Raw genomic sequence first — 23,819 nt, forward strand, 5'->3', positions numbered from 1 at the left:
TCTGCGGAACTCAGAAGTAGGAGAGGAACTAGGGCATATGTGGCTTTTCTGACTGAGAAATAGAGTGATGCATACATCTTGGTAAAGCATCACTGCTAATCATAGAGAATAGACATCTCAAGTTAATAATTTTAGTGATTTTCTACGTATGGAAAGATGCAAGAATCTGGGGTCATTGAAATCTTTTTTTCTTTTTGCAATCCTTTAGATAAGCATCTTAACTGTCTAGGAGCCACGTATCTAAAACAGAGACGTCTTCATCCTATTTTTATCCATCCTGAATTCTCCTCAGGGCACACTGTTGCTGGGCAACTGCAGCTGTGGGTTGTTGACTTGATTTTTACAAGTGGATGATGAGCAAGACTCTTTGTTCTTTTATGTTTACACTGGCCTCCTGAGGAAAGGTTTGACCATGTGACTTATTTGGTTAGTGAACTGTTAGTAGAAATATACGTGTCATTGCTAGACAGAAGCGTCTAAGGGCCAGAGAGGTGGTTCTGGGTGGTGGAGCCTCCGTCAGCATAAGTCCTTGAAAGAAGCAAGATGGAGCAAAACCCTGTGAAACTAAGATGAATGTGTGGTATGAGCAATGAGAAATCAACTTTTCCATGTTGAGCTACTGAGATTTTGGGTTGTGATTGCAGGATAATGTATCACATCTTGACTAATGGGCACTAAATCCTTTCTAAAGCTGCAATACTTTGGCCACATGATGCGAAGAAGTGACTCATTTGAAAAGACCCTAATGCTGGGAAAGATTGAAGGCAGGAGGAGAAGGGAATGACAGAGGATGAGATGGTTAGATGGCATCACCGACTCGACATTTTGAGCAAACTCTGGGAGTTGATGATGGATCCTTGTCATGCTGGCATGCTGCAGTTCATGGGGTCGCAAAGAGTCAGATACAACTGAGCGACTGAACTGAAATCCTTTCTGAGACAAAACAGGACAAACAAGCAAGCAGACAGATTATTTCCCTTGAGACTGTGAGCCCTGAGAATCTAGAATTCCTTCTTGAAAAATGGATGACAGATCAAAGTATCCTCAAATTCAAACATATCCTGTTCTGGTCCCCATTTCTACTGGAGGGAAACCAAGCTAACCTGCTCTTTAATGGTGGCAGTCTCTCTGGATTTAGTCTTTGAGGGGATAATTCCTCAGTCTTTCCATTTTTCTTCCTTTCCTCCTTCTCATTCTGTAGCAGTCTGGGTTGCCTGTATTATCTCTATTCTCTGCTTCTTTGCCTACAGAATTGTGACTGTTTGGGTTCCATCTTTGGAGAAGGTGCCCCTTATCCTGGTTTAGGGATAAATCCTGACTTGTCTAAGGCAATCACTGCAGAACCCTCTCTCTGCCCTTGGCTGGTTGGGGCTGAGAACGTGACAAGGTTCTGACTGTGGAGACAGTGTGGGGTGGGGAGGTATTTGCCTTCAGGCTTTTTTAAAAAAACCAAAACAAAAACCAAACACCAAACAACAAAAACACAGGTTAAGAAATTGATTTTGTTATCCAAACAGTCTCCCAAAGAAAAATCCAGGATCAGATGATTTCACTGGTCAATTTTATTAAAGTAGAAATAACAATCTCATAGAAACACTTGCAGAAAACAGGAATGAGGAATGCTCAAGAAACCTGTTCTGAGGCCCCCATTACCTATGAAGTCATTACAAAAAGAAAATTGCAGACCAATAGCCCTCATGAATACAGACTTAAATATCCCTATAAAACATTAGCAAGTCAAATCCAACATTCCATAAAATATAACACATTTATGACCAAGTAGGATTATCCCAGGGATGTAATGTTGTTTTAATACTTGACAATCAGTCAATATATACTTCTCTCACTGACTGCATCCTTGTCAGCTCTGGAAATTACAGATCTATAAACTCTTACTCAAAATCCTTATGTTTCAGAATACAGAATTTTCTGGATTTAAGGAAATTCTATGACACTCCCAGAAGGCTCTGAGGTAGCATCTCTTAATCAAACACATTAACAGCTATCATAGCTTACAATCAGACAGTCAGTAGGTTAAAAATTAATTGGACCTGTGGATGGTGGCTATAATGAGAGACGTGAAGCTGCTGTTGTAATGACTGAGTTTAAGTCCTCCTAGGCAGTATTTCCAGAGAAGGCAATGACACCCCACTCCAGTACTCTTGCCTGGAAAATCCTATGGACAGAGGAGCCTGGTAGGCTGCAGTCCATGGGGTCACTGAGTCAGACATGACAGCGACTTCACTTTCCCTTTTCACTTCCATGCATTGGAGAAGGAAATGGCACCCTACTCCAGTGTTCTTGCCTGGAGAGTCCCAGGGACGGGGGAGCCTGGTGGACTGCCGTCAGTGGGGTCCACAGAGTCGGACACGACTGATGCGACTTAGCAGCAGCAGCAGCAGCAGCAGGCTATAAGGGGCTTCCCTGGTGGCTCAGAGGTTAAAGCGTCTGCCTGCAATGTGGGAGACCTGGGTTCAATCCCTGGGTCAGGAAGATGCCCTGGAGAAGGAAATGGCAAGTGGGAGACCTGGGTTCAATCCCTGGGTCAGGAAGACCCCCTGGAGAAGGAAATGGCAACCCACTCCAGTATTCGTGCCTGGAGAATCCCATGGACGGAGGAGTTTGGTGGGTCGCAAAGAGTCGGACACGACTGAGCAATATATAAGAAATATTCTCACCAAACAAGTTATGTGAAGACTGCAAAGAGCCTCATAGTAGCTCAGGTTAAGTCTTATGAACTGGCCTCAAATTTAACAAAGCCAAAACATTTTTCAGGTTTCCAGGACTTTATGAATTTTGGATTGGGAATAAATAAGGGATTGTGGACACAAATTGCTCTTAAATTTTAGCCAATCCTGCTGCTGCTATACTTTGCATTTCTCTCCTTGTTAGGCTGAACCCCTATTCATAAACTTTATGAGTAAAGTTCATAAGCCCCTATTCATAAAATATTTACATATCCTGTTTTTTTAAATTTGATCTGTTAAGAATTGTAGTATAATCACATATTAGGGGTTTTAACTTTTGTCTTTCACATATTTTATAACTATTTTCTCATTTCCTTATGTATTTTATTTTCTACTAGAAAAACTCAAAATTTATGTGCAGTCAAAAAAAAAAAAACAACTTATATATAAGAAGAGAGAGGCTTCATGGTTTCCAGACTTTGGGAGGACTTTCCACCCCAAAGTTATATTCATTGTTTTTCCCCCTGCTATCTTGTTTTATATTTAAATATTTATTATGAAAACTTTAATGCATCAGAAAAGTATTTTGGTGTTTTGTGTTATTTCAGAGCACGTTTTCGGAACCACAGCACTACTGACACCTGGCCTTAGATGACTGTTTGTTGTGGGGGCTTTCCCGTGTGCTGCGCGATGTTTAGCAGCATCCCTGGCATTTACCCACTACATGCCAATAGCAGGCCCCAGCTGTGACAACCAAAATGTCACCAGACACTGCCAAATGTCCTTTGGGGGTAGAGTCCCCCCTAGGTGAGAACTGCTGGGTTACAGCCCAGCCTGGCTTTTACTTCTTTTCCCTGTAATCATGGTCTATAATGTCAACATCATTTGTCAGATTAATCATCTTTCCACTCAACAGTCTTAGCCACAGATTAATTTCCAAAATCTATCTGCAGCTACGTCTGAATTCTCTTGTCCTTCTCTTGGCCAGCTTTCCTCCACTACCATTCTCCTGTTCGCACTGTTCTGGGGTCTACTCAGGCATTTGTTCTTCCTGTTGGACTTCATTGTTTTATGTACTTATTTCTGGCTGTTCTAGGTCTCTGCTCCTGTGCGAGGGCTTGCTCCCGTTTCCGGGGCAGGGTCTGCCTTCCTTGCAGTGTGGTGGCTTCCCTTTGCTGTGGAGCACGGACTCCAGGCGTGTGGGCCTCAGTAGTTGCTCTAGAGCGCAGGCCCCACGGTCGTGCTGCACGGGCTTAGTCGCTGTGCGACATGTGGGATCCTCCTGGACCAAGGATGGAACCTGTATCTCTTGTCCTGGCGGGTGGATTCTTTACCGCTGAACCACCAGGGAAGCCCTCCAATTGGACTTTGAGATCATTTAAACCAGCTCTAATTGCATGGTCTAGCTAGCCCCTCCAACACAATTTTAAGTAGTAGTGGGCGTACTTGTCTTGATCTGAATTTTGGTGGAAACAACTTTGAGACTTTTATTTAGTTTGCTTTATACTTTTGAGTTTTGGTAAAAAGTCTCTTTTGTACTTAAGTATTTTACTTCTATTCCTATTTATGATTGTATTAGGGATAGAGACCTGTCCATCAATCCTATTTATTGTTTATGGATATATGTAAGCATATGATTTTGTGAGAAAATGAATGATCCCTGGAATAAACCTGGTATTAATTTTCTGTTACTGCTGTAACAAATTACCACAAATTCAGTGGCTTACATCAACATATGCTTATTATATTACATTCTAAGAAGACTGGTATTGCATATGCCCTCCCTTAATCTTCTCTGCATTTCTAGTCTGGCTTCCAGTCTTTTTGCTCAACCTAAACTGCTCTTGCAAAGGCACCAGAGACATATATTTTGGGACTTTGGTTCCTGTATCTTCTGAGTCCTCACACCATAATTTTATGTTGTTGACCACACTGTTTCACCTGAAACCCTGTCCTTTGTTTCTGTGACCCTAATGCTTCCCAGGCTTTACCCATCTTTCTGGTGACTCCCTTTCACTCTTTTGCTGTTTTCTCCCACTGATTCACTCATTCTTTCACTGACACAGACTCCCAATCTGTAATGTCTGTGATATCTGGTGATGGAATCCCTAAGAGCCATTTGTCAAAGGTAAGCCCCTTAATTCATTCCTAAGGTTTAAAATATCATCTATATCCTGTGACATCCACATTTTATATCCCATCTAGATTGCTCTTTTTAGCTTTAAACTCGTAAAATGTCAGCTAAGCTAGGACATCTCCACTTGGATATCTTGGAGGCATTTCAAATTTAACATTTTCAAAATGGATCTACTGACTTGCCCCCTTCTGTCTGCCTCCAGTTTTCCCCATCTTCATCTACCTCAGTGTACCGACTTTCAAATGTCCTTCTTCCTCCTTTCCTTAATTCATCTCTCAGCCAACAATTACTTGTTCATGCCTAGTACATACCAGGCACTCCATCTATTGTTAGCAATGGAACCACCATTCTAGTGTGGGGAACAGGCAATAAAAAGTAATTACATAAATAAATGAGATAATCACAGAGTGCAGAAACACTATGAAGGAAATGAATAGAGGAATTCGATACAGAAAAGCCTGAAGAAGGAGTTAGTGAGGATGAGCATTTGGGGAGAGTGCTCCAGGCAAAGGAAATACCATTTGCAAAGGCCTGTGGGTAGAAAACAGCAGAAAGGAAGTCAGTGTAGCTGGGGTATAGAAAAGGTGGTAGAAAAGTAATGGGGTTATGGAGATGTACACAGCATCCCATCATGCAGGACCCTGAGGACCATGGCAAACAAATGATCCTCCCGGATAATCACGATGGTGTGATCACTCATCTAGAGCCAGACATCCTGGAATGTGAAGTCAAGTGGGCCTTAGAAAGCATCACTACGAACAAAGCTAGTGGAGGTGATGGAATTCCAGTTGAGCTATTTCAAATCCTGAAAGATGATGCTGTGAAAGTGCTGCACTCAATATGCCAGCAAATTTGGAAAACTCAGCAGTGGCCACAGGACTGGAAAAGGTCAGTTTTCATCCAATACCAAAGAAAGGTAATGCCAAAGAATGCTCAAACTATCGCACAATTGCACTCATCTCACATTCTGGTAAAGTAATGCTCAAAATTCTCCAAGCTAGGCTTCAGCAATACTTGAGCCGTGAACTTGCTGATGTTCAAGCTGGTTTTCGAAAAGGCAGAGGAACCAGAGATCAAATTGCCAACATCCACTGGATCATGGAAAAAGCAACAGAGTTCCAGAAAAACATCTATTTCTGCTTTATTGACTATGCCAAACCCTTGACTGTGTGGATCACAATAAACTGTGGAAAATTCTGAGAGAGATGGGAATACCAGACCACCTGACCTGCCTCTTGAGAAATCTGTATGCAGGTCAGGAAGCAACAGTGAGAACTGGACATGGAACAACAGACTGGTTCCAAATAGGAAAAGGAGTACGTCAAGGCTGTATATTGTCACCCTGCTTATTTAACTTATATGCAGAGTACATCATGAGAAACGCTGGGCTGGAAGAAGCACAAGCTGGAATCAAGATTGCCGGGAGAAATATCAATAACCTCAGATATGCAGATGACACCACCCTCACGTCAGAAAGTGAAGAGGAGCTAAAAAGCCTCTTGATGAAAGTGAAAGAGGAGAGTGAAAAAGTTGGCTTAAAGCTCAACATTCAGAAAATGAAGATGATGGCATCCGGTCCCATCACTTCATGGGAAATAGATGGGGAAACAGTGGAAACAGTGTCAGACTTTATTTTTTTGGGCTCCAAAATCACTGCAGATGGTGACTGAAGCCATGAAATTAAAAGATGCTTACTCCTTGGAAGAAAAGTTATGACCAACCTAGATAGCATATTCAAAAGCAGAGACATTACTGTGCCGACTAAGGTCCGTCTAGTCAAGGCTATGGTTTTTCCTGTGGTCATGTATGGATGTGAGAGTTGGACTGTGAAGAAGGCTGAGCGCCAAAGAATTGATGCTTTTGAACTGTGGTGTTGAAGACTCTTGAGAGTCCCTTGGACTGCAAGGAGATCCAACCAGTCCATTCTGAAGGAGATCAGCCCTGGGATTTCTTTGGAAGGAATGATGCTAAAGCTGAAACTCCAGTACTTTGGCCACCTCATGCGAAGAGTTGACTCATTGGCAAAGACTCTGCTGCTGGGAGGGATTGGGGGCAGGAGGAGAAGGGGACGACAGAGGATGAGATGGCTGGATGGCATCACTGACTCGATGGACGCGAGTCTGAGTGAACTCCGGGAGCTGGTGCTGGACAGGGAGGCCTGGCGTGCTGCGATTCATGGGGTTGCAGAGAGTCGGACACGACTGAGCGACTGAACTGAACTGAACTGAACTGAACTGAAGTGCAGTGGGAGCCACTGAGGGTATAAAGCAGGGGAGTTATGTGATATGATCTGCAGTTTTGAAAGATGACTCTGGATAATGGGCATGGGGTTTCTTTACGGGGTGATGAGAATGTTCTAAACCTAGAATGTGATGGTTGGACAACTCGGTGAATATATGTTTTAAAAAATTGTGGACTTCCCAGGGTATCCAGTAGTTGGGAGTATGCCTGCTAATGCAGGGAGCATGGGTTTGATCCCTGGTTTGGGAGGATTCCACGTGCTGCAGGAGAACTAAGCCCATGCGCCAGAACTACGGAAGCCCATGAACCACTGCCTTGCAACAAGAGAAGCCACCGCCTTGCAGCTGGACAGTAGCCCTTGCATGCCACAACTAGACAAAGCCTGTGGGAAGCAACGGAGACTCAGGGCAGCCAAAAGTTAAAAAAAAAAATGGCATGGCATGTGAATTGTATCTCAGAAAAACTATTGGCAGGGAGAAAAAAAAATCGTTCTTCCTGTGGTGACAATGACCAGACAAAGGCCAAGAGTATAGCCAGGGAGATCAATTGTATTCCTCAGATGACCGAAGCGATGCCTATGGATGTAAGGGAGGATGTGGTGTCGGGCGAGGTAGGGGAGGAAAGAGGACTCCTTATGAAATTTTTCCCAGCACAGATTTAAGACTAATCTTGGAAGTATATAAATTGGACTGTGTCACTGCACTCCTAGAGCCTTCAGTGGTTTCCCTCTGAAGGTAGAAGGAACGCCTCCCCGCTCATCAGGCGCTGGGTCTGCCACTCCTGCTTTGGAGTCTGCCACCCTCAAAGTCTCCCCTCTGCCAAATCACCCTCTTCTAACCAGGCCTGGTCACCTGTCAAATCCCAGTCTGAGTGCCACTTTCTCAGCAACTTTCTTATCCCTCAAATTACATGAGGGGCTCTTCCCATGATGCACAGCACTTGGCACAATCTGTAGTCATAGACTGAATTGCATATTTATTAATTTTTGCTTGTCTCCCCTCTAGACAGGGAGTTCCTAGGACCGGGATAGTTTCTCCTGTGATCATGCCTCTAGGGCTCCTCCAAGAGCATGGCACAGGAATTGTACTGGAACATTTGTTGGGTGAATAAATTCATGAATAGAATCTATATGTGAAAGCTAGTAAGCAGTGGGTGAAGGAACCTTTCAAAGGGACAATGAAATTAAAAAGACTCAAAAATGTAAGGGGCAAACCATAGAGTGAGAGAAAATCTTTGCAAATCATTATCTGACAGGGGATTAATATCCAGACTATATAAAGAACCCTTAAAACTCAACAACAGAAAAGCCAAACAACCCAATTCAAACACGGACAAAGGACATGAATAGACATTTCTCCAAAGGAGATATACAAATGGCCAGTAAGCACATGAAAAAAATGCTCAATGTCACTAAACATTAGGGAAATACAAATCGAAACCACAGTGAAAGACTACTTCACACTCTTTAGGACGGTTACTGTCAAAAAACAAAAATAAACTCAGAAAATAGCAAGTGTTGGTGAAAATAAAGAGAGACTTCGAAGCCGCGTGTGTTGCTGAGAGGGATGTCAAATAGTTCAATCTAGGAATGGAATTGCTGAATCATATGGTAATTTTTTTATATGGTAATTTTATGTTTAACTTTTTGAAGAACTGCCAAACTGTTTTGCATACAGACTGAAAGAATAGAAAGCAGAAAATCAAAGATAGTTGCACATCAAAGTTCAAAGCAGCACTACTTATAATAGCTAAAAGGTGGAACCGACACTTGAATGAATTAATGGATAAGCAAAATGTAGTATATATATATACATATATATATATATATATGTATATATATATATACACACACAACAGAATGTTATTCAGCTTTAAGGAAGAAAACTCTTGAGGACATGGAGAGGCCTTGAAAACAGTGTTAAGTGAAATAAACCATACACAAAAGGACAATTACTGTATGATTCCGCTTATATCAGGTAGTGTAATAGGCAAATTCCTGGAGACAGATAGTAGAACAGAGGTTACCAAGGGCTGAGGAGTTAAGCATGTACATGGTACAGAATTTCAGTGGAGAAGATGAAAAAGTTCTATAGATGGAGAGTGGAAATATTTGCACAACATTGTAAATGTACTGAATACCTCTGAGTTACCATTTAAAATGGTAACTTTCATGTTACGTATATTTTATTATAATAAAAACATTATAAAAGGCAAGTAATGTTATTAGTTGGGCTCAGCTCGGTGGTAAAGAATCTGCCTGCAATGCAGGGGACTTGCAGGAGACAAGTCTGATCCCTGGACTGGGGAAGATCCCCTGGAATAGAAAATGGCAACCCACTCAGTATCCTTGCCTGGAGAATTCCAAGGACAGAGGAGCCTGGTGGGCTGTAGTCTACGGGATTGCAAAGAGTCGGACACAACTGAGAGACTGAACAAATACAACAGAGACTAGTCACCAGTACATTTTGAATTCATGGCTGAAGGATTCAACCACAGTTGAGTGTCCTGGCTGAAGCTGTGGGAAGCTTCAATATTCAGTATTCAGTAATCAGAATATTCTCAATATTCAGGGCCAATACCTTGAAGGTTCAAAACCAATGGCAGTCACATTTGGCCCAAAGGAGACATGCTGAGTGAACTGAAGAGAGGATGTTAAGATCCCCTTTCCAGGTGGCCACAGAAGCTGACTTTACTCCACCAGGAGCACCGGCCCCTCCCCTTGGCCAGGACCTGGGCCTCCCTGTGGGGACCCCTTTGTTTCTCTGTCGCGTGTGGAAAAAGCAAACGTATCAGAATACACAGAGTGGTTTAGATGGTTTCAAAGCCTGCACCAGGCGTTGGAGGAGCTCTTATTTAAGACAACTATGATCATGCTGATGAAAGGGTCGAGCCACGCTGCACTGGGTTGGAGCGGGCTTGAGACTCTGGACCTAGGTTCTCACAGCTGAACCACAGTCCCTGTCTTTACAGTTTCCAGCTTCAAAGTGGGGTTGCCTGGTCCCCATCACATTCTGAAGCAGTTGATGCTACAATATTAGGAGGATGGAGGAGACACATCCTAACATTCTCAATCCTTCCCACTCAGAAAACGGTCAAGTTTTAAAGCTACAAGTAATGTGTTTAGTATTGACAACTGCAAAGCAGAGAAGAGGGACTTCTCTGGCGGTCCAGGCGTTAAGAATCTCCACTCCCACTGCAGGGTGCATGGGCCCAATCCCTGGTTGGGGAGCTAAGAGTCTGTGCACAGCTCCGTGCATGGCCAAAAGAGAGAGAGAGAGAAAATACACAGGAGAAGAAGAAACTTACCCATGCTCCTATCACCTAGTCCCTGTAAACACCTTGGATTCTATCTCTTCCATACATGTAGAGTTTCTTTCCTATGCACGTGCATAATTATATTTCCAGGATGTTGAGCCATACTGTATTATTGCTTCATAAGTGAAGTCACTCAGTTGTGTCTAACTCTTTGCGACCCCATGGACTGTAGCCTACCAGGCTCCTCCATCCATGGGATTTTCCAGGCAAGAGTACTGGAGTGGGGTGCCATTGCCTTCTCCAGAGCATGTTCCTGACCCAGGGATCGAACCTGGGTCTCCCACATTGTAGGCAGATGCTTTACCATCTGAGCCACCAGGGAAGTCTTAACAATGCATAATAAGGTTTCATTGTTTTTTTTTTCCACTCAACAAATATTGTAAATGTCTTTTCAAAAACATACTTCTAGTCACCATTTTTAATAACTGCAAAGTATTCTACTACATACCTCAGTTTTTCTGAACTTTTTTTTCTCCCCGACGTGAAATATTTATAGCATAGGTACACCGTACCTCTTGTTTACGTACTGTGGCCAAAAACCATTGTAATAGCTTAGTTGTATTCTCTCCTCCTCACACTCAGGAATCAATTTTGCCCCTGATGATGATGCATGATAAGGTTGTACCATAATTTATTCAATACACCATTTGACATTTAGGTTGCTTCTAAAATTTACCTGTTTCATGCTGTGATGAACATTCTCGTAAATTCTAAACTGTGCAAAAGTGGAAATGGAATGTTTGGGTCAAACGGGATGTATATATTTTTTCAAACTTTTAAACTTTTTATTTTGTATTAGGATATAGCTGATTAACAATGTGTGGTAGTTTCAGGTGAACAGTGGAGGGATTTAGCCATATGTGTATCCATTCTCCCCCAAAACCCCCTCCCAAAGATGTGTATTTTTTAAAGACTTTTAATATATATTGCCAATAGCCCTCCTGTGTACCAGTCCAATGTGCACGGAATCCCACATCTTGGTGACTTCAGCCAAAATGCTCTCTATTCTCCTCTAGCTCCATTTGCAATTGAGGGCAAGCAGCATCACCATGCTTGTCCCATCTGAGTCCTCTTCACACCCAACAATAATTTTCCTTTTCAAACAAGTCCTATTGTACCCGGATGAAGACCTGCCAAGGCCTGCCGCATTTTGAGTTATCACCATTGTCAAGGCCTAAATGGCCTTTCAGGATTGGGCCTGGCCTACCGCTGTGACCTTATCTTGGATTATCTTCTTCTTCTATTCCATTTCCTCTTCAGTTTTCTCAAACCCATTAAAACTGGAAAACGGAGTGTGTTACTTGACTCTTAGCTTGTTGGGGATGGTAGCCAAGACCGGCGTCTACTTCTGTTGCCTGCGCCTGCTGAGCCGTAGGCCCCGCGTGTGAGTGCGTCTCCATCCGAGTTGGCCAGGCTTGTGTCCAGATCCGCAACGCCTGCTGGGAGCTCTACTGCCTGGAACACGGCATCCAGCCCGATGGCCAGATGCCAAGTGACAAGACTGTTGGGGGAGAGGACTCCTTCAAACCTTCTTCAGTGAGACAGGTGCTGGCAAGCACGTGCCCAGAGCAGTGTTTATAGACTTGCAACCGAGTCATTGATGAGGTTTGCACTGGCACCTACTGCCAGCTCTTCCACCCTGAGCATCACAGGCAAAGAAGATGCTGCCAATAGCTATGCCCAAGGTTACTACAACACTGGCAAGGAAATCACTGACCTTGTCTTGGACCGAATTTGGAAACTGGCTGACCAGTGCACAGGTCTTCAGGGCTTCTTGGTTTTCCACAGCTTTGGTGGAGGAACTGCTTTTGGGTTCACCTCCCTGCTGATGGGACGTCTCTCTGTCAATTATGGCAAGAAGCCCAAGCTGGAGTTCTCCATTTACCCAGCCCCCCAGGTTTCCACAGATGCAAGTGAGCCCTACAACTCCATCCTTACCACCCACACCATCCTGGAGCACTCGGATTGTGCTTTCATGGGAGACAATGAGGCCATCCATGACGTCTGTCGCAGAAATCTTGATACTGAGTGCCCAACCTACATGAATCTTAATCTCCTTCTTGGCCAGACAGTGTCCTCCAGCACTGGTTCCCTGAGGTTTGATGGCGCCCTGAATGTGGATCGGACAGAGTTCCAGACCAACCTGGAGCCCTATCTCCGCATCCACTTCCCTCTGGCCACAGCTGTCATCTCTGCTGAGAAAGCCTACCCTGAACCGCTTTCTGTAGCAGAGCCCACCAATGCTTGCTTTGAGCCAGCCAACCAGATGGGGAAATGCAGCCCTCAACATGGTAAACACATGGCTTGCTCCTCCTGTTGTACTGTGGTGACGCTGTTCCCAAAGATGTTAATGCTGCCACTGCCACCAAGCATAGCATCCAGTTTGTGGATTGGTGCTCCACTGGCTTCAAGGTTGGCATGAATTACCAGCCTCCTACCGTGGTACCTGGTGGAGACCTGGCCAAAATAAAGTGAGCTGTGTGCATGCCGAGCAACACTACAGCCATCACTGAGGCCTGGGCTCGCCTGGACCACAAGTTTGACCTGATGCGCGCCAAGCATGTCTTGGTTCACTGGTATGTGGGTGAGGGCATGGAGGAAGGAGAGTTTTCTGAGGCCCGTGAGGACATGGCTGCCCTCGAACAGGATTCTGAGGTTGTGTGGATTCTGTTGAAGGAGAGGCAGAGGAAGAAGGAGAGGAATACAAATTACCATTCCTTTGAGGCCTGCAGCATGTCATACCCAGAGCTTCAGCATTAGCTAGCTGACAGGCATGAAAACTTTGACTACACTGTCTTCGCTTTCAACTGTGATCATGGATTGCTTTTCCATGTGTATCTGTAAGACTCTTGTCCAGTCTCAAAATGAAGATTTTAAGGAAAAAAAACAAAACAAAACAAAACACAAAACCCCCAAAACTGGATGTGGCTTCTACACCACTGCAGGGGTGAAAACATGTTTTACTTGTATCTACCCATGGTGGTACTCAAGACAGACCTGTGCTGTGTTACCCCTGGCTTGAGGACAACTGGGATCAGACAAGGGGAGGACTGGGGGGCAACAGGAATGGCCCCAGTTTCTGCAGTGCTGCAGGAAATGTGGGATTATCCACTAGCCTCAAACATCTCTAGTGTCTTCTGAGCACACGGCGTGACCCACCTGCGGGCAAGCCGTAACGGTTTTCTGCTTAGCTTTGGGAGAATTAAGCGGGAGCCTGCTCGAGACAGGGGAGTCGGGCGCGCACCGGCGGCTCACCCTGCGCTCACGAGGCGCGGCGGGACGCGGCATCCGGCGCCCCACTCTCGTGCGAGCGCCCGGCCGGCTGACCCGAGGCGAGGAAGCGGGGTCGCAGGGCGGGAGCTCGTCAGGGCAAAAGCGGGGTACGGGACTGAGGCACGGGCACGGAGACCCCGCGTGGGTCCAAGCCCCAGGCCCAACGGCGGCAGGTAAGGGGCAGTGGCAGCGCGAAGGCCTCGATGCGCTCCGCACACCGCGGAGGTGGCTTCGGGCGCACCAGCATGCCGTGCCGCAGCGCCCGGTTGGTCACGGACTGGCTCTAGGGAGAAGAGGAGTGCTGACGGCGCGAGGGCTGGGAGCCTCTGTACCTGCAGGTCGGGCAGGACTGCGGATAACACGCTAGGGACACCTCGTCACAACCCTGAGCCCGAAACGCTCATACCGTTCCGACAAAGAACTGGCCGCCGCCATTCCCCTCCCCCTTCTGAAGGGTAAGTCGAGCGCAGTTTGAAGGAAGACGCATGCGCAGGAAACTAAACCCGCTAAGGCGCGCTAATCGCGGCAAGGCGCAGGCGCAAAACAGCCCAGTGGGTTTAAGGAGGTGGGTGGGGCTGAACCAAATACGCATGCGAATAATAATTAGCGGGCTGGAGTGGGCCGGCTCGTAAAACTACGCATGCGTCCGAGCTCTGTGTGACGCAAGAGGGCGGTGCGGGCACCTGGCTGCGCGTGCGCAGAGCTTGTTCAATGGGCCTTATTTAGGTTGCGCAGGCGCCCACTAGCCATTTCGCCTCAGCCGCGCCGAAGTTGTGTTTGCAGGTGAGTGTTTGTCGTTCGGTGTTTCCCACCCAGCGTCCCCCGAGGCTGTCAGTTTTGCGAGGATTGCTTGCCCCTAGGTCTGTGTAGAGCGTGAGGGTCTTTGGCAGCGTGAGGGCTGCCGTTAGGAGCCAGGAATGGCTCGCCGAGTTGCGGCAGGGCCGCTGAGGCCTGCAGGCCGCGCCGACTCTATTGTGTGAGATGTCGGAGGAGGCGGAGCGGAAGCGACCGCCGCCATTTCCTAGCCTCCACGCTGGCGCTAGGCCGGGTTCCCCCTCGGCTGGAGGCCACGATACCTGGTGCGCAGAGCGGCTTCGGGCGTCCGGCTGCTGGCAAGTGGGACACTCGTTGCTACATTCGCTGGGGTCGGAACGTCCTCACGGGCTCGACCCATCCTGAGGCTCCGCGGGCAGGCGGGCCGTCTCGAGAGCCGAGGGCTGTTTCATTTTAACGTTTTTCCAGGTCTGACTGCGGTCCCCCGTCTTGCAGTCTGATTCGACGCCAGCACCCACTAGGAGACCATGATGTTGGGCACCGAAGGCGGTGAGGGGTTCGTGGTGAAGGTCCGGGGCTTGCCTTGGTCTTGCTCTGCAGACGAAGTGCAGCGGTTTTTTTCTGGTGAGTCTGAAACGGAGGCTGGAGTTACGCACCTGGGGCCGCAGGGCGGGCGAGCGAGGAGGCGACTGCAACGGCGGGGCCGAGCCCGTGGCGCCCCCTAGTGGGGCGCGGGCGGCAGCTGTTCCCGCTGTCGAGCGCGCCCAGCCGGCTGCGGTTACGCAATGGAAATTGCGAAAGCCCCACCCGCCCGGCGCTCTTGGGGGGGAATGCGGCCTCTGGTGGAATTTTTGGTTATCTTTTTAAGTATTTTTCTGTGGATGTCTTTTCTTACAAAGGATAAATGGGAATAGACCGGATTTTCCCCGCAATCTTGAAAAAATTTGCCGAGTAGCTCAGTAAATACCTTACAAATTTAAACTGCCAACACTTTTCAAATTTGGGTATTGATTTGAAAAGGGGCATTCTGTTTCGGAAAAAGAAAATATCAATTCTTAGTTTAAGACAGTTTTCCTAATCGGGATTTGGTAATTGAAGAGTTCGTGGTCCGGCTCGCTTTACAGTCGAGGGCACTGAAACTCGGGAAAGTTTTCTTGCCTATGTAGCTTTTTTCCAGTATGTAGGTTTCCTTGAATGTCTGCCAAATGCCCGTATTCTCAGTGTAAGATTAGACTGAAAGATAATATTTGGAAGAAATTTACAGGTTGGAAGGATATTTGTAGTATTGACTTACTATCTGAATTCAGTGTATGTAACGGAAAACGACTTGTAAAACAAGAAGCAAGTACATTGGAAGCCACCTTGCAGTGAGCAAGACTGGGTTTGGCTTCAGCTGTGCGTTTGGAGCATTTTAGCTTGGTAACATTGATCCCCTTTCAGGTGAGTATTGGCCCTGCAGTTCGGATTTGAGCAAGAAACTGATGTTGCTTCTAGTAAGGTAAAACTGTCTAATACCCCGAATCAAAAGTCCAAACGAAGTGTATTCAGAAAAGACCATAAAATCACAAAGTCCAGATTGAAAAATGTGCTGAGGAGTTATTAAAAGTATGTTTAATGGACACACATGAGTAATGAGTTGGAGATAAGTTCGGTAAGAAACTGCTTTGAATATTGGATTTTCTTGATGGATTGGGAATGTGTTTAGGGGAATAAAGTTTGGTCATGAGAGGAAAACTGCTTAATTACTAAGACAGCTTAGGAGTTAGTAACAATGTTGTTCATTCTAGGTTTTGCAAATGACTTCCTTTGTAGTGGGGGTATGTATAGGCATTTTATCTGTATCACCCAGAGGTGGTTTTTCGTTTTAAATTCTGTATTAACGGTTGTTTTCTTTCCAGACTGCAAAATTCAAAATGGGGCTCAAGGTATTCGTTTCATCTACACCAGAGAAGGCAGACCGAGTGGAGAGGCTTTTGTTGAACTTGAATCAGAAGATGAAGTCAAATTGGCCCTGAAAAAAGACAGAGAAACTATGGGACACAGATATGTTGAAGGTTTGATTTACGTTGCCCTAGTAACAGTAAATAAAACATTAAACAAAATAGAAATCTATCTTACCCCTTCTGAATTTTAGGTATTTGACCGCATGGAAATGGTCATCTAAGAGTTTATGGCAGCTCTTCCTAGATTATCTAAAGACCCAGGAAGTCTGAACATTGTTGTGTAACTTTCCGAAGTTGACTAATTCTAAGCACCTCTTTCAGTATTCAAGTCAAACAACGTTGAAATGGATTGGGTGTTGAAGCATACTGGTCCAAATAGTCCTGACACGGCCAATGATGGCTTTGTACGGCTTAGAGGACTCCCCTTTGGATGTAGCAAGGAAGAAATTGTTCAGTTCTTCTCAGGTATGTAGTCGTGTTTGTTGTTGAGCAGTGAGTTCTGGCTAGCAGCTGGCAACATGTGATTGAATAGACTTAAAAGTTGAGAAGCTTAGATATTTAAATAGGTTGTGAGTATATGCAGATGTTTTCTTCTTCCTGGAGACCGTCAAATAATTTAAGCTCATCTTAAAGGTGGATTTAAGCCCATCTTAAAGGTGGATTAATTATTTCCAAAATGCTAACTTTGCTTATATTTAGTATTGTAGTTCAGAGTAGATCTTTGAGGATTGTCCTCAACAACTTAACTACTTTCCTCACATTGCTGTTCAGCAAAATGCTTCACATTAAAGGTAAGATCCCTTAACAGATTAGTGTGTTAGGCTGCTGTAATTTATGGCAGGAGTCTGTATTGTAAGACACAGTAGGTACTGGGGCCAGAAATGTCTCTAATAATCTCATTCTGTTTATGCAAGAAAAAAATAGGGAAACAATTAGTTTTAGCCAGGGAATTAAACTTACTGAAAGGAAGTGTAGGTTGAATGTAGTCTTAGTATCTGAAGTACAGAAACTGTTTTGAAATTGTTTTGGGCCTAAAGTATTTGAATGTTTAGCAGAATGTTAGAGCATATATTTTAAATATTGTTGCTTAATATTCTTGATGTTATAAATTGGAATTAACAAATCCTTTCATGGTTTAGTGTAGTATGTATTAAAATTTTGACTATTAGATATGTATCAAGTCCTAATGTTTTGCCAGAATTTTTGAAATCAAGTCTATTTTTACTGTTTTTGTCTAAATTGGTGAGAATTGAATGCTATCTGTCAACATCGTTAAATATGAACATAATTTCATATCTTCTAGGAAAGTGCTTTAAGTCCTTTTTGTAAGCTTGGGAATGTATCCACGGAAAGGATTTTTCATAGACGGAATTTCCAGAAGTGAATCATACTACTATTAGAGAATAAGAGTGCATGATTGTGCTGTGTTAGATCAGTTGTTTGTTGAAAGCTTAGACTGTATGTTTGTCAATTGTATGACTAAGCAATGTTTCAATTTGTATATAAAATGTTTAAATATGTAATTTTTTAAAACTGAAGTTCCACTAACTTTAAAACATTGAAAAATATGAAATGAGGTAAAAGGTGTATCTTTGAATTTGCAAAACTATTGTATTTAATGCTTGAAAATGTGTATAATTCTTGTATAATTCAACATTAAGTTGCATAGATAAATAAGTGTTCTTAATTGTTGAATTCTTAATGCATCCTGTGTTCAAAGTGTTTTCTTTTATACCATGTCATGGGATGTGTTAAGAATTGAGTTATAGTTTGTAATAATGGAACTTCATATTACTGCAATGCTTTTTTAAAGAGTACTTGTTGAAAGCATACCATTCACCTAAAGTTAAAATTCTGGTTTATTTAAAGCTATAAGAAGAATCATTTCTGGGCTTGTGATGTTAATATTGCCCCCCTACTGGGGTTATTTGTCCTTGGGTTGAAGGGTTGGAAATCGTGCCAAATGGGATAACATTGCCGGTGGACTTCCAGGGGAGGAGTACGGGGGAGGCCTTCGTGCAGTTTGCTTCACAGGAAATAGCTGAAAAGGCTCTAAAGAAACACAAGGAAAGAATAGGGCACAGGTGGGGATGGATGGTTGGTTGGATTTGTCACTTTTCTTATGGTAAACAATTAAATCCATATTCTCTCTGCTTAGAATCAAGGGAAAAAAATCTGATTTCATAGTCTATTTGATATTTTGCCACAATTTTCAAACTTTTCCAGTGTCAAAAGTCTGATAGTACTTTCAGATTAAATTTTAGATTTTGAAATTGTCCCCAGTTAATTTGATCTACTTCACAATTTTGTAAGATTCCTAAGTAACCCCAGTCAGTGGAGTTGAGAGACTATGGTTTTAAAAATGTTAATGCAAACCTGGCTTTAGCTGTAATAACACCCACCTAGTAAATTAATATTACCATAAGAAAATGTGATACTTTCTGATCTTGTTTTAAAGTTGAAATGCAACAAACTTTTTCTTGCTGTATAAATATTCTGCATATGTATTAATAAGCATAGCTTTCAAGAAATTGTCACACAAGGTTTTATATTCTCTTTGCTTGTGACTATTTTTCATTGAAGCATGCGCTTACCTATGCTGATTCCTACTAAAAGCATAGGCTGGGGAATTTATTGGCGGAAGGATATGTGTAGTGTGGGCTAGACTGTTGGTGGAGGCTGGCTTTTTAGCCCACTTGCTATACATGATGCCAATGGATTTAAGACATGAAATGTTGAAAGTTGAGTGGAATTCTTTCCCTCCTAACACATGTACAGTACTCCTCTCTACCCCTAAGGTTGGGCGCTCTGCCTCAGAGGAGGATGTTTTTCTCCTATAAAGTTTACATTAAATCTTAAAATTGAGTGAATTTCTGGTCATTGCCTATGCAAATATAAGAAATCTGGCTTTAAATATTAGTCAGTTTCATGGCTATGACTTCATTGTTTTCTTGTGTAACTAAATACCTGTATGAAATGAACTAATGTTTTCTCTCCCTTCCCCACCTCCCTTCCTCACGAACAATGCTTTAGGTATATCGAAATCTTTAAGAGCAGTCGAGCTGAAGTTAGAACTCACTATGATCCACCACGAAAACTTATGGCCATGCAGCGCCCAGGTCCCTATGACAGACCTGGGGCTGGCAGAGGGTATAACAGCATTGGGCGAGGAGCTGGCTTTGAAAGGATGAGGCGTGGTGCTTATGGTGGAGGTATGTAGACTGCACGTGTCGTGAGGCCTGTTCTTTGTGAGTGTTTTCATGTGGTGATAGTACTTCTCGTCTTTTCAGGTTACGGAGGCTATGATGACTATAATGGCTATAATGATGGCTATGGATTTGGGTCAGATAGATTCGGAAGAGGTAAGGTAAGAATTGAATTTCTCTTCTGAGGGATACTTACACTCTTGTTCATCTAGACCTCAATTACTGTTTTTCAGGAATGTCTGATCACAGATACGGGGATGGTGGCTCTACTTTCCAGAGCACAACAGGACACTGTGTACACATGCGGGGATTGCCTTACAGAGCCACTGAGAATGACATTTATAATGTAAGTGGAGGACGGGTTGGTGCATTGTCTATTTCAGTATAGCAGTGAAAACGTGGTGGTTCTACTTAAGTGAAGCAGCATGTTAGAATTTTGTTTCTTATAACAAGGTTTGATTTTGATTCTTTGAAATACCTTGTATTTAGTTTTTTTCACCACTCAACCCTGTGAGAGTACATATTGAAATTGGTCCTGATGGCAGAGTAACTGGTGAAGCAGATGTCGAGTTTGCAACTCACGAAGATGCTGTGGCAGCTATGTCAAAAGACAAAGCAAATATGCGTAAGTGTGATTTAAGGATTTTGGGGTCTCTTTACAGGTAGTTGTGTGACTAATGATTATAATAGAGGAATACTGAGGATGTGAAAATTTTTTAATCCAGTGATAGGGTTCTGTGGATCTTTAAAAAGTTCTTGGGTTGCTGTGACTAAAACGAATTTGATAAGTTAATTTGATAAGAACACTGACTTAAGGTATATGCTTGATTGACAGACTTAAGCTATTTAGATGAATGCTTGACTGCTTTTTAAAACCTGCATGAATTAAATCACCTGAGAACAAGCAGCTAGGATTTTTATACTAAAAGTAATAAGTTCACAGATCTACTTATAAGAACTTAAAAAGAGCTTATTTTTCTTTAACCAACAAATGTTTTCAAACTTTTTTTTTCTCATTTCAGAACACAGATATGTAGAACTCTTCTTGAATTCTACAGCAGGAGCAAGCGGTGGTGCTTACGGTAGCCAAATGCTAGGAGGCATGGGTTTGTGTAAATATCACTTTAGTGTCTTTTTTTTAAGCTAACCTTGTATGCCTTTTCTCTCATTTCAGAACACAGATATGTAGAACTCTTCTTGAATTCTACAGCAGGAGCAAGCGGTGGTGCTTATGGTAGCCAAATGATGGGAGGCATGGGCTTGTGTAAATATCGTTAGTTTTTTTAAAAACCAAAACATTTATATCTATATAAGTGAATTTATATAAGTTATTTATAAGGGGTTTAGCAAAATTTAGGCAAAGAAAAGTTTTTATTTGAATAGTATGCTTTAAATGTCTGTGAGTTACGTAAAATGCTTAGAATAGATAAGTTGGTTTGAAGTACTTTTGGGGGAGGGGACTGTAGAAAGAAATTAGTTGAATTGTAAGTATGAAGTATAAGCCTAAAATATTTAGCAAAAAAGCACAGGATTAAAATAAATGGTTGGGCTTAATTAGGTGTTCAGTGATACCTGTGTATTGAAACACCCTTATTATATGGAATCATGGGGGGAAATCCCATTAAATCCAATTAAGCAGTTTCATAAGGTGTTGTCAAAATGCCTCTACTTAAGGAAATGTGGATTCAGTCCTGCTATGTGTACTTTTGGCCTTGTGGTTTTTAAGTGTTTGCCTAGCTCATACGATGGATAGAAAGGTAGTCTGGTCATAGGCAGTAGGCAGAAGGCGGTACAGCAGGCTCTAGTGGTACTGAGATCAAGACTGGAAAATGATAGATCTAGAATTGCAAGCCGGGTACCACCAGGTACCACGCTACATAAGAAACAGGGTTCTAATGTTGTCTTAACTTAACAGCAAACCAGTCCAGTTACGGTGGCCCGGCTAGCCAGCAGCTGAGCGGTGGCTATGGAGGCGGCTATGGTGGCCAGAGCAGCATGAGTGGATACGGTAAGTGTTCTTCTTTATATACTTAGAATGAGTTTCAGGCAGGTTTCTTTAGTGGGGAATGTTCAGGCTCCTTTCTTGGTAAAATTGGGCTATTAAATGTATGTTCTTGATCCTAATATAAATATTCAAATAGTTTAATTTTCAGAATCAATCATTGGGAGGGGGAAGTATTCTGTGAATTCAAAATAGTCAATATTGCAACTTTGAATAATGTTGAGCCAGAAAACATCTGCCTCCGTTTGTTAAAACATTAAAGTCTTTCTCTTTTTCTGTCTTTTTGTTAGCAGTAAGTCCATGTTAGATGGAGGGAAAATTTAGAGTGGTGGTTGGGTTCAAGACCGTATTTACTAGTCAGTTAACCTAGGATTGGTTTTATTAATTAATTTTTTCAGTTGGTCTAAAGAATGGTGATTTTGGTATTATAGTCTTACCCTACAAAATCCTTTTGCAGACCAAGTTTTACAGGAAAACTCCAGTGATTTTCAATCAAACATTGCATAGGTAAATATTTTCTCAAAAAATATAATTTAAATTCCCAATAGCAAATATTGATATGTTGTAATAACACTTTCTATAGCAGTCAATGGCTCTTACTTAACTCCATGGAGGCTGCCATCTTGGGCACAGTGAGTTGCCTTTAGTCCAACCTTGTTGTCTCACTTCCTGCCCACCATGAATAGGAAAAGCAAGAGATTGCCCCTGTGCTCCCTATTCACACATGCCATTCGATGGACACATTGTGAATGTTTACGGTAAATTCTTTTTAAAATGCTTTGTTTAGCTTTAAAAACGACATGAAGTAATTCTGCAATTTTTGAAAAACACTAGTTTTCCTTTAAACTTTTTTCAACGTTGATCCTGAAGCATCCAAATAAATGGTAGCACAAGAGTCTGGCAAGTTGGTACTGCAGAGAAAAGGGGTTTATTGAGACTTGTTTGCAGTCGGGAGTCCCTTTTCCCAAACATGCTTCTCGCCACTTGGACAGCAGCCATTTGTACTCGTATACTTTTTAAACTTTTTTTTGGAATGCTGTATTTTAGTTGACTGCTAACCTGATGCTTATCCTGACTTGTCCAATCGATGTCTTTGCAGGCAGCCCAGGAGCAGTGAGCAGCAGCTACTACAGTAGTGGAAGCCGAGCATCTGTGGGAGTGAGCGGAATGGGAGGGACACCTAGCATGTCCAGTATGAGTGGGGGGTGGGGAGTGTAACCGCCCCTGGTCACTGCCTCTTGGTCAGCGTTTTTTAAAAGAAAAACTTAAGTTTTAACCGTTTTGCAATACAAGCTTGTGATTTATGCTTACTCTAAGTGGAAATCAGGATTGTTTTAAAGACTTAAGGTTCAGTATTTTTGAACACATTCATCTAGGATGTAACAACTAGGTTGAGTAAACTATTACTGTTAAATAATTTTTCTCAAGTTAGTTCTATTGTAGGATGTACTTAAGCAGTAAGTGTATTTAGGTTAAAGCAGTTGAATTATGTTAAATGTTGCTCTTACATCACATTACATTGAACACTGTCTGGATGCATGTTGAAAGACATGCTTTTTTTTGTAAAACTCAATATAGGAGCTGTGTCTACAATTAAAAGTGAAACATTTGGCATGTTTGTTAATTCTAGTTTCATTTAATAACCTCTATGGCACGTAAGTTTAAGCTTTTTTTTAAGTTAATGGGGGAAATTTGACACGCAATACCAATACTTATAGGATTTTGGTCTTGGTGTTTGTATGAAATTCTGAGGCCTTGATTTAAATTTTTCATTGTATTGTGATTTTCCTTTTAGGTGTATTGCGCTAAGTGAAACTTGTCGAATAAATCTTCCTTTTAGAAACTGCACTTTGTCTGGTCTGTGCTTCAGTGTCTTGTGGACTGTTTCTTGGTGCTTTCTTGCTGCCTGGGGCGTAGGTGAACAGTGGCCTGCATCTCTGGCTGTGGCAGACAGGCTTGGCAGTTGTGGCTGTTGTGTAGATGTCTTCAGACTTTTCCTTCCAGTACAACTGAAGGTAAATTAAGCTTTGGGGTCCCGTGGAAGGTCGGTATGTTTGGCCTGGCTGCACAGGATGTGATCTGAATTGCCTTTGACTTGCTAAGCACTTGCACAAGGCCAAGGGGGAGGCAGAAGTGTCTTCTGTTATGCTCTGCATGTCTGTGGAAGCCTTAGCATGGCTGAGTAAGTGCCAGAGGCAATCTTGTGGCGTCTTTTGAATTTTGCTCCTTCTAGAAGGAGCT

The 23,819-nt window shown here is 43.1% G+C and overlaps 1 protein-coding gene and 1 pseudogene across 9 annotated transcripts; both read left to right on the forward strand.

The window, feature by feature from the left end:
- Positions 1 to 11,772: 11,772 nt before the first annotated feature.
- LOC128050358 (tubulin alpha-1A chain-like) lies at positions 11,773 to 13,103 on the forward strand (annotated as a pseudogene).
- A 1,284-nt stretch (positions 13,104 to 14,387) lies between these two features.
- Positions 14,388 to 23,426, forward strand: HNRNPH1 (heterogeneous nuclear ribonucleoprotein H1). 9 transcript variants are annotated; one of them, XM_052642479.1, is made up of 13 exons: positions 14,388 to 14,436; positions 14,896 to 15,051; positions 16,326 to 16,481; positions 16,692 to 16,835; positions 18,316 to 18,454; positions 19,404 to 19,582; positions 19,661 to 19,732; positions 19,789 to 19,922; positions 20,066 to 20,201; positions 20,599 to 20,658; positions 20,751 to 20,840; positions 21,492 to 21,584; positions 22,678 to 23,426. In XM_052642479.1, the coding sequence occupies exons 2-13, from the start codon at positions 14,955 to 14,957 to the stop codon at positions 22,794 to 22,796; spliced, it is 1,419 nt and encodes a 472-aa protein (XP_052498439.1). In that variant the 5' UTR covers positions 14,388 to 14,436; positions 14,896 to 14,954; the 3' UTR covers positions 22,797 to 23,426. The 9 variants fall into 9 exon arrangements, with proteins under 9 accessions (XP_052498439.1, XP_052498440.1, XP_052498442.1 ...); XM_052642483.1 differs by lacking the exon at positions 14,388 to 14,436 and adding an exon at positions 22,036 to 22,085 and having other exon boundaries at positions 14,870 to 15,051; XM_052642484.1 differs by lacking the exon at positions 14,388 to 14,436 and adding an exon at positions 22,036 to 22,085 and having other exon boundaries at positions 14,870 to 15,051; positions 20,751 to 20,810.
- Positions 23,427 to 23,819: the final 393 nt, after the last annotated feature.

This window comes from Budorcas taxicolor, chromosome 7, assembly GCF_023091745.1.
Source record: "Budorcas taxicolor isolate Tak-1 chromosome 7, Takin1.1, whole genome shotgun sequence".
NCBI lineage: Eukaryota > Metazoa > Chordata > Mammalia > Artiodactyla > Bovidae > Budorcas > Budorcas taxicolor.